This window comes from Bubalus bubalis, chromosome 14 (assembly GCF_019923935.1).
Source record: "Bubalus bubalis isolate 160015118507 breed Murrah chromosome 14, NDDB_SH_1, whole genome shotgun sequence".
NCBI classification, from domain to species: domain Eukaryota; kingdom Metazoa; phylum Chordata; class Mammalia; order Artiodactyla; family Bovidae; genus Bubalus; species Bubalus bubalis.
The window spans coordinates 21,986,404-21,997,055 of NC_059170.1; the positions used below are offsets into that span (position 1 = coordinate 21,986,404).

At 44.7% G+C, this 10,652-nt stretch overlaps 1 protein-coding gene across 4 annotated transcripts in view; it reads right to left on the reverse strand.

Moving 5' to 3' along the window:
- The window catches only part of TM9SF4 (transmembrane 9 superfamily member 4), a 52,558-nt gene extending 50,503 nt beyond the window's left edge, over positions 1-2,055 (reverse strand). The window contains exon 1 of one of the 4 annotated variants that reach the window (XM_044927746.1): positions 1,877-2,055. In XM_044927746.1, coding sequence (XP_044783681.1) covers positions 1,877-1,891 — 15 coding nt within the window. In that variant the 5' untranslated portion in view covers positions 1,892-2,055. The remainder of the gene's footprint in view (positions 1-1,876) is intronic. The other 3 variants (XM_025263674.2, XM_006064420.3, XM_025263678.2) reach the window with 3 other exon arrangements.
- Between the last annotated feature and the right edge of the window lie 8,597 nt (positions 2,056-10,652).

Here is a 10,652-nt window from a genome sequence, read left to right on the forward strand (position 1 = left end):
GTCTCAACTCACGTCACTTTCTCTGAGAAGACTTCTCTGACCACGTAATCCAAAGCAGTTGCACCACCCTGTCACCCCCCAATTACTACCACATCACCTTGCCCTCTTCACACTTACCACTATCTGACATTACCTTGTTCATGTATTTGATCTACTGACTGTCTCCTCAGGCTAGAAAAAGTCCACAAGCACAGGGACCTTGACTCTCTAACTCACCAGTACATCCCTAAGTCTTGGCACAGAGCAGGCACTCAAATATTTGTTGATTAAATAAATGTGTACCAGACATATGTTAACTTATTACCTCTTAAAACCTCAGAACAGAGCAAGAATTTCCCAGTGCAATGCTATAAATGCCACTTTACTGAACTCCTTCCCTACGGCAAAAGAGGGTGTGACTTTTCCTGTTCATGTTAAGTTCTTATGCCATTCTTGTTCTGAAAGTGGTCCAGAAAATAAAAAAAAAAATTGGTTTCAACATACCACGTTTGGGATTTTTTTTTGTGGTCTAAGACCACAGATATCAGGCAAGGCTGTGAAGTCTTTTACATGACCTCTGAGGTTCTAAATAAGGAATCCCTTATTAAACAAAAAGGATAATTTATCAGTTGGTTAATAGGAGGAGGGGAATTTGTTATCAGCCAGTAACCTATCTTTGCTTGGAAAAAATCAATACCAAAGAATTTAAACAAGAATCTTCCTTTACTAAAGTCAAATGTCTTTTGCGTGCACTCCCAGGATGAAATTATCTGAGGAAGCAACATATAGGAACAGTACAAAATCTCTCTGGCCTAAGTGACTTCAATTTTGGTTCTGGTCTCTTGACAAGAGAATGTGAGCTGACCTTCTGGAAGAAGAAAGGGCCAGTTTTTCACAGATCTACTTCCAGCGTTCTATACCAGAAGCCAGCAAGTTCTGACCCACTTTCCGGGTACAGCTTATCCACATACCCTTATCCACACAAACACTTCATCCTAAAGAGCTGTGTGGCCCTGTAGGGGCATGTGAAGGGGAGTGGGCCAGGGGGCACTGGCATAGTGCTTTTCACAACTGACCACCTCCATCATAATCACTAGAGTGCTTATAAAAGTGTAGATTCCTAGGCATCTCCTAGGCCAACATAATTAGAATCTTTGGAAACTGCATTTTTGACAAGCTTCCCCACACACACCACAAGTCTTACGCACAGGAAAGTCTGACAACCAGTGGGATAAAAGATCCATAGGAGAGAGGCAGGGAATTGGAAATGAGAGAAGACGAGATACCATTAGAGAAGGATCTGGGGATTGACAATGGGGGCTGGGGTGGGGGTGGGGGTGGGGTAGGGGTAAAGGCATGCTTCCGGGTATCGGCAGTCAAGGCAGGTGCGCAGTGGGGACAAGCGAGGTAAGGACAGGGCTCTAGAAAGGATATGACACAGGCTTCGGGCTGGAAGAGGTGAGGAAGCATCCGCGGACTGGTCAAGAGAGTGGGGAGGCGGGGAGGCGGAGAAAGCAGGGTACAGACGTGAGAGGGAGGAGCAAAACTGGGAGTAACGGGGGCTCTTTGAAGGGGTGAGGATTGCAAAGTGAAAATTGGGAAATGGGGGTCACAGGAGGCAAAGACCAAGACTGGAATAGGAACCGCCTAGGGTAGTAGCTGAGACCTTTCCTCTGACCCAGAGCCTCCCCCAAAACTTCGGGCCTTGACAAGCCTGAGTGCGGAGCAAAGGCTGGAGACGGGGAGTTTGGGGGAGACAAGCCCAATCAGGGATGTCCCTCAGGCCTAAGCTAGGGGTCCCTGAAGTGGATCGAGCCAAGCATGGGACGCCAGGAAGTCCTGGGATCCCCCAGAGCGGCCCGCTCCATCTCCGGCTCCCGGAGTCTCCTTCACTCACCATCGCCGCCGCCATCTTGGATCCACGTGTCGCCGTAATGACGTCAGCGGAAGTAGGGTTTCCTTGGTTACAGAGTTTACCTCCGCGAGGTGCTGCCCTGTTTCACTCGCTCTTGTGGTCGCGGTGAGTAGAGGCGCAAAGAAGACTTAGCTCCTGATCGGTAGCCTGGTCTGGGCAGTTAGGTCGCTGATTAAGTGAAAAGACAGGGTGGTGTAACTACGGAAGCCATGTTAACTCCTGGCAGACCCCCGCTCCTTCCCCGGCTGACACTGCATTGTGGGTAATAGCGGTGTGCGTAAAGGTGCTTGTTCTGTGGGCTCCATCTTTAGTATTGGCAGGAAGATCCGTTGCCAGGGTTACCTGAGCCCTTTGAGTTGGTTGAGTGGGATCCGTACCAGGGCTCCACTAGCAGAATGATTTGTAATTAATGTATTTAATTATTTGCTTGGCTATCCAGTATTCTCTCCAGTAGACTCTAATCCCTATGTGGGTACGATCCTTTTTTTTTTTTAACCTTGCTTTGCCTCACTCTCATCTGTGAAATGGGGAGGAGACTATTTTAACACCTTCATTATAGGTGTAATGATGACAATCCAATTAACTAATGTTGAATAATATTATTAAATAAATGTCATTATACTCTTATGTCTACTCCTTCAGTCTTATGGTAGGTGCCCAATACACTGCTTACTAAATGGAGGAAGAAAACGCAGCGTCTTTAGTTGGGGGGCAGAGGTTGGGGAGAGACAGTTTGAATATGGACTTCACCTTGTTACCTAAGAGTGTGACTCGAGGCAAGTCACTCCACCTTCCTAAGCCTCAGTTTCCAGTAGCTAGAAAAGGGGACTCAAGAAGTTGTAGTGTTAAAATTGGTAGAGATCTGAAAGTTCAGTTGGTCGATGTATCACTGTAAAGTGGGTACAGTACCAGTGCTTTCTGCAACTGTTAGGAAAAGTTGGGAAAGATTGATAGTGGTCAATATCACGTATTGAACATTTGTGTGCTGCAGCATTTAGCATCATGCTAAAACTACTCAGAAGGCTCTCTTGTCTAGTCTTATCTCTTGGCAGGGGGTTGTTGAACTCTGATCCCCACCTAGGAGCAGGGCTATGGTTGATTGCCAGGCAAAGAAGGCTGCCAACAGATCTTTCCATCTTTTCATGAGCATACTATTTCTCCCACCAAGAGGTTGACTCTATTTCTCCTCCTTTTGAATCTGGCTGGTCACATCACTTGCTTTAACCAACAGAATATGATACAAATGACTCTGCCAGTTCTGGGTCTAAGCCTCAAGAGACTTGGCAGTTTTTGCTTCCATCATTTTGGGTCTAAAGACGTCTGGCGACCAGGCTTGATAGCCACATGGAGAGGGAGGGAGGCCCGGCCGACATCTCCAGGTACTCTGGAAATTCCAGCTGACTCCCAGGCATATGGATGGAGTCATCATGGACATGCTAACCCAAGCTGAACTGCCAGCTGAATGCAGCTACATGCATAACCTTATCTGACACCATACGGAATAACAACAACAACAAAAAAACTGCCCAGCTGAGCCCAGTTGTGTCAGGTTTTGGAGTGGTTTCTCATGCAGCAATAGGCAAATAAAACACAGACCAATAACTCTTGTGATTCATACAACCATCCTGAAGAGGAGCACAACAGATAAATCCCCGAGGGAGAAGAAACTTGAGTGAGAAGGAGGAGCATTTCCCTGGAGTTTCATAGCTAGTAAGCCACAGGTTCTAAACTTGTAACCAGTTCTGGAGCTCGAATTCTGGGTGTTTCCTATCATTTCCGGAGCCAAAAGAGGGTTGAATGATAAGGAATGAAGCTCCATGAATGCTATATTATTCCTTGGTTATTTCCATTTTCCCCTTCATATCTTCTGTTTTTCCCAAAAGGCTTTCATGACCCAGTCTCCTTGAGTAACATACATAAATCAGAATCTTTGGGCAAAATTGCCTGGGTTTAGATTGCATTTCCATCACCCACTGGCTCCATGGTAGGGGCAAATTTCTTTTTTCCCTTAACAATTTTTTAAAAATTGTGGTAAAATACACATTGTTCCCTAGTGTCTTGGTGGTAAAGAATCTGCCTACCAGTGCAGGAGATACGAGTTCTATCCCTGGGTCAGGAAGATCCCCTGGAGAAGGAAATGGCCACCACTGCAGTTTTCTTGCCCGGGAAATCCCATAGACAGAGGAGCCTGGCAGGTTACAGTCTTTGGGGTTGGAAAGAGTCAGACGTGACTTAGCAACTAAACAACAGCAACAAAATGTATATCACATAAAATTTACCATTTTAATCACCTGTAAGTGCAATTCATTGGTGTCAAATGCATTCACCATCTGTGCAGTCACCACCACCTCTGGAAATTTTTTATCACTCTAGACTGAACTCTGTGCCCATTAAAGTGAAAGTCACTCAGTTGTGTCTGACTCTGCGACCCCATGGACTGTACAGTCATGGAATTCTCCAGGCCAGAATACTGGTGTGGGTAACCGTTCCCTTCTCCAGAGTCTTCCCAACCCAGGATCGGGCTGGGGTCTCCTGCATTGCAGGTGGCTTCTTTACCAACTGAACCACCAGGGAAGCCCTAGAGTACTGGAGCGGGTAGCCTATCCCTTCTCCAGCGGATCTTCCTGACCCAGGAATCAAACTGGGGTCTCCTGCATTATAGGTGGATTCTTTACCAGCTGAGGTCCCAGGGAAGCCCAAACAAAGATATAACCAGTTGCAAAGTGAAAGTCGCTCAGTCCTGTCTTACTCTTTGCGACCCCATCGACTATACAGTCCATGGAATTCTCCAGGCCAGAATACTGGAGTGGGTCAGTTCAGTTCAGTTCAGTCACTCAGTAGTGTCCGACTCTGCAACCCCATGGACTGCAGCATGCCAGGCTTCCCTGTCCATCACCAACTCCCAGAGCTTACTTGAACTCATGTCCATGGAGTCGGTGATGCCATCTAGCCATCTCATCCTCTGTTGTCCCCTTCTCCTCATGCCTTCAATCTTTCCCAGCATTAGGGTCTTTTCCAGTGAGTCAGTTCTTCACATCAGGTGGCCAAAGTATTGAAGTTTCAGCTTCAGCATCAGTCCTTCCAATGAATATTCAGGACTGATTTCCTTTAGGATTGACTGGTTTGATCTCTTTGCAGTCCAAGGGACTCTCAAGAATCTTCTCCTACACCACAGTTCAAAATCAGTTCTTCAGTGCTCAGCTTTCTTTATAGTCAAACTCTCATATCTGTACATGACTACTGGAAAAACCATCTCTTTGACTAGATGGACCTTTGTTGACAAAGTAATGTCTCTGCTTTTTAATATGCTGTCTAGGTTGGTCATAGCTTTTCTTCCAAGGAGCAAGTGTCTTTTAATTTCATGGCTGCAGTTACCACCTGCAGTGATTTTGGAGCCCCCCAAAATAAAGTCTCTCACTGTTTCCATTGTTTCCCCATCTATTTGAAGTGATGGGACTGGATGCCATGATCTTAGTTTTTTGAATGTTGAGTTTTAAGCCAACTTTTTCACTCTCCTCTTTCACTTTCATCAAGGGGCTCCTTAGTTCTTCTTCGCTTTCTGCCATAAGGGCAGTGTCATCTGCGTATCTGAAGTTATTGATATTTCTCCTGGCAGTCTTGATTCCAGCTTGTGCTTCATCCAGCCCGGCATTTCACATGATGTGAGACATTCAGAAAATTAATGCTAGGAAGCATTTGTACAGACAATGTTAATGGAGGTGATGGGATTCCAGCTGAGCTATTTCAAATCCTATAAGATGATGCTGTTAATGTGCTGCACTCAATATGCCAGCAAATTTGGAAAACTCAGCAGTGGCCTCAGGACTGGAAAAGGTCAGATTTCATTCCAATCCCAAAGAAAGGCAATGACAAAGAATATTCAAACTACCACACAAATTGTACTCATTTCACATGCTAGCAAAGTAATGCTCAGAATCCTTCAATCTAGGCTTCAACAGTATATGAACGAAGAAATTACAGATGTACAATCTGGATTTAGAAAAGGTAGAGAAATCAGAAATCAAATTGCCAACATTAGTTGGATCATAGAAAAAACAAAGGAATTCCAAAAAATTAAAAAAAAAACCCATCTACTTCTGCTTCATTGACTACATGAAAGCCTTTGACTGCGTGGATCACAACAAACTGTGGAAATTTCTTAAAGAGATAGGAATACCAGACCACCTTGCCTGTCTCCTGAGAAACCTGTATGTAGGACAAGAAGCAACAGTTAGAACCGGACATGGAAAAATGGACTGGTTCAAAATTGGGAAGGGAGTATGTTAAGGCTGTATATTGTCACCTTGCTTATTCAACTTATGTGCAGAGTACATCATGCAAAATGCCCACTGGATGAGTCACAGGCTGGAGTCAAGATTGCCGGAAGAAATGTCAACAACCTCAGATATGCAGATACGACTGTAATGGCAGAAAGTAAAGAGGAACTAAAGAGCCTCTTGATGAGGGTGAAAGAGGAGAGTGAAAAAGCTAGCTTAAAACTCAACATTTAGAACACTAAGATCATGGCATCCGGTCTCATCATTTCATGGCAAATAGATGTGGAAAAAGTGGAAACTGAAAGATTTTATTTTCCTGGGCTCCAGAATCACTGCAGACAGTGACTGTAGCCCTGAAATTAAAAGATGCTTGCTCCTTGGAAGAAAAGCTGTGATAAACCTAGACAGCGTATTAAAAAGCAGAGATATCACTTTGCCAACAAAAGTCCATACAGTCAAAACTATGGTTTCTCCAGTAGTCACACATGGATGTGTGAGTTGGACCATAAAGAAGGCTAAGCACCAAAAAGTTGATGCTTTCAAATGGTAGTGCTAGAGAAGACTCTTGAGAGTCCCTTGGACAGCAAGGAAATCAAACCAGTCAATCTACTGGTAAAATGAGTTACGAGATCAATCCAGAGTCACAGTGGGAGAGAACCACACAAAGGCATGAATTCAAGGAGGCATGATTCATGGGCGGTGATTTTGTCACAATCCGTGACACCATCATTGCCCAGGCCACCTTCTCCTCTCTCACCTGGGCATCTGGAATGGCCTCCTACCTGGTTTTCCTACAGCCTTTTTTGTCACCTCTCATCTCTCTTCTCCATTTAACCATCAAAGTCATCTTTTAAAAAACAAGAATCAACTGTGTTTCTCCCCTCTTTAAAACTTTACCCAGTTAAAATCTCAAGCCCTCACCACGACCTGCAAAGGCCTGCATAGTCAGGCCTTGACTCCCACACCGTCCCCTTCAGTCAGAAGTCTCCAGCCACACAGACCTCCCCGGAAACTTGCCAAGCTCATGTCTACCTCAGGGCCTTTGTACTTGCAGGCCTTTCTCTCTGGAATACTCTTCACATTTTGTGTGATTAGCTGCTTCTCATGATTAGGTCTCAGCTCAACTGCCCCCTCAGGGAGTTGTTACCTGCCACACTCACACATACACACACAGGGTTGGGTTGGCGGTGGGGAGAGATACTTTGGTTATTTCTTATTGGCTTTCTTCCAATAAGAAAGCCTACACTGGATCTGTGGTGTATCCAACTGTGTCTGTATTAAGTATGCGCCAAAAACATATTGGTTGAATGCTTGCATTATGATTTCATCTCAGGCCTCACTCTATCAGTTGGGAACAGCTGTGGCTGTGAGGAAGACTCCCCCCTCCAAAAAAAAAACAACAGTGGCTTAACAAAATAGATGCCTACTTTTCTGTCTTAGTTTGGTTTCTTCCAGAAGCTGAGTCTAACACAAAGATTCAAGCAAGAGTAACTTTTAAAAATTTATTTATTTTAATTGGAGGCTAGTTACTTTACAATGTTGTGGTGGTTTTTGCCATACATTGACATGAATCAGCCACGGGTGTACATGTGTCCCCCTGTCCCTAACCCCCCTCCCACCTCCCTCCCCATCCCATCCCTCTGGGTTGTCCCAGTGTACCAGCTTTGAGTGCCCTGTTTCATGCATAGAACTTGGACTGGTCATCTATTTCACATATGGTAATAGACATGTTTCAATGCTATTCTCTCAAATCATCCCATCCTCACCTTCTCCCACAGAGTCCAAAAGTCTGTTCTTTATATCTGTGTCTCTTTTGCTGTCTAAGCAAGAGTAGTTTATTTTTTTTTAATTAATTTATTTTAATTGGAGGCTAATTACTTTACAATATTGTATTGGTTTTGCCATACATTGGCATGAATCCACCACAGGTGTACATGTGTTCCCATCCTGAATCCCCCACCCACCTCCCTCCCCATCCCATCCCTCTGGGTCATCCCCATGCACCAGCCCTGAGCACCCTGTCTCATGCTTTGAACCTGGACTGGCGATCTGTTTCACATATGATAATAGACATGTTTCAATGCTATTCTCTCAAATCATCCCACCCTCGCCCTCTCCCACAGAGTCCAAAAGACTGTTCTATACATCTGTGTCTCTTTTGCTGTCTCACACATAGGGTTATCTTTACCATCTTTCTTTATTTTTTTTATTTTTATTTTATTTTTTACTTTACAATATTGTATTGGTTTTGCCATACATCAACATGAATCCGCCACGGGTGTACACGTGTTCCCAATCCTGAACCCCCCTCCTGCCTCCCTCCCCATACCATCCCTCTGGGTCATCCCAGTGCACCAGCCCCAAGCTTCCTGTATCCTGCATTGAACCTGGACTGGCGATTTGTTTCTTATATGATATTATACATGTTTTAATGCCATTCTCCCAAATCATCCCCCCCTCGCTCTCTCACAAAGTCCAAAAGACTGTTCTATACATCTGTGTCTCTTTTGCTGTCTTGCATACAGGGTTATCGTTACCATCTTTCTAAATTCCATATATATGCATTAGTATACTGTATTGGTATTTTTCTTTTTGGCTTACTTCACTCTGTATAATAGGCTCCAGTTTTATCCACCTCATTAGAACTGATTCAAATGCATTCTTTTTAATTGCTGAGTAATACTCCATTGTGTATATGTACCACAGCTTTCTTATCCATTCGTCTGCTGATGGACATCTAGGTTGCTTCTATGTCCTGGCTATTATAAACAGTGCTGCGATGAACATTGGGGTACATGTGTCCCTTTCAATTCTGGTTTCCTCGGTGTGTATGCCCAGCAGTGGGATTGCTGGGCCATATGACAGTTCTATCTCCAGTTTTTTAAGGAATCTCCACACTGTTCTCCATAGTGGCTGTACTAGTTTGCATTCCCACCAACAGTGTAAGAGGGTTCCCTTTTCTCCACACCATCTCCAGCATTTATTACTTGTAGACTTTTGGATAGCAGCCATTCTGACCGGTGTGAGATGGTACCTCATTGTGGTTTTGATTTGCATTTCTCTGATAATCAGTGATGTTGAGCATCTTTTCATGTGTTTGTTAGCCATCTGTATGTCTTCTTTGGAGAAATGTCTGTTTAGTTCTTTGGCCCATTTTTTGATTGAGTCATTTATTTTTCTGGAATTGAGATGCAGGAGTTTAAGCAAGAGTAGTTTAAAGGGGGTAATTTAAAATAATTAAAAGGAGGGAAAGGGATACCAGAGGGCAGTCATGTGGAGGAGCCAGCTCCTGTTTGCAAGAGCTGATGGTTAAATTCTCAGGAATTTTGTGAGCCAGTTGTTGAACATGGGCATTATTGAAAATGAAATTAATTTAAAATTAAATAAATGGTATTAAAAACAAAAGTATGAATCATTCAAAGGGCTTCCCAGGTGGCGCAGTGGTAAAGAATCCTCCTGCCCATGCAGGAGACAGGAGAGATGTGAGTTTGATCTCTGGGTCGGGCAGATCCTCTGGAGTAGGAAATGTCAATCCACTCCAGTAGTCTTGCCTGGAGAATCCAATGGACAGAAGAGCCTTACGGACTACAGTCCATGGAGTCACAAAGAGTCAGACACAACTGAGTGACTGAGTGCGTGCACGCGCGTGCACACGCACACACACACACGAAACATTCAAAACTCAACATTTCCTAATAATTTTACAGCCAAGAGGAATTACCCCACGTCCGAGGTCAGGGGCGGCGGCCGGGAGGAGCTACCCCACGCCCCCACGCCCGAGGCCACGGGCGGCGGCTGGGAGGAGCAACCCCACGTCCAAGGAGCCCTGGCTGCACCGGCGCAGGAGGGCCTAGAGGAGCTATCCCAAGTTGAAGGTCAGGAAGGGCGGCGGTGAGGAGATACCCCTCATCCAAGGTAAGGAGCAGCGGCTGCACTTTGCTGGAGCAGCCGTGAAGAGATACCCCACGCCCAAGGGAAGAGAAACCCAAGTAAGACGGTAGGTGTTGCAAGAGGGCATCAGAGGGCAGACACACTGAAACCATACTCACAGAAAAGATGGACGGGGAGGCCTGGCGTGCTGCAATTCATGGGGTCGCAAAGAGTCGGGCACGACTGAGCGACTGAACTGAGCTGAACTGACGCTCCTGATTTTATTTACATCTATTTTATGTTTACAACAGAATACTTCTAATTCCTGTGCTACTACACATCTCTTCCCAACTCTGTGTTCAGTGGCTTTGGATTGTAGCAGAGCCAGTTTATGCATTAACACAGTAGGTACAGTGCCCAAGGCCCACCATACTTTTAGGGGCCATGAAAATATTTAAAAGAAATAATTTCTTTTAAAATCAGAAGGTAAAAGTAAACATTGGGGTTGAAGTGAAAGTTTTCATATATAATATTAGCACTCCGTTTTTTAAAACCAGAGCTTATTTATTTATTTATTGGCCATGCTGCACAGCTTGGGGCATCTGAGTTCC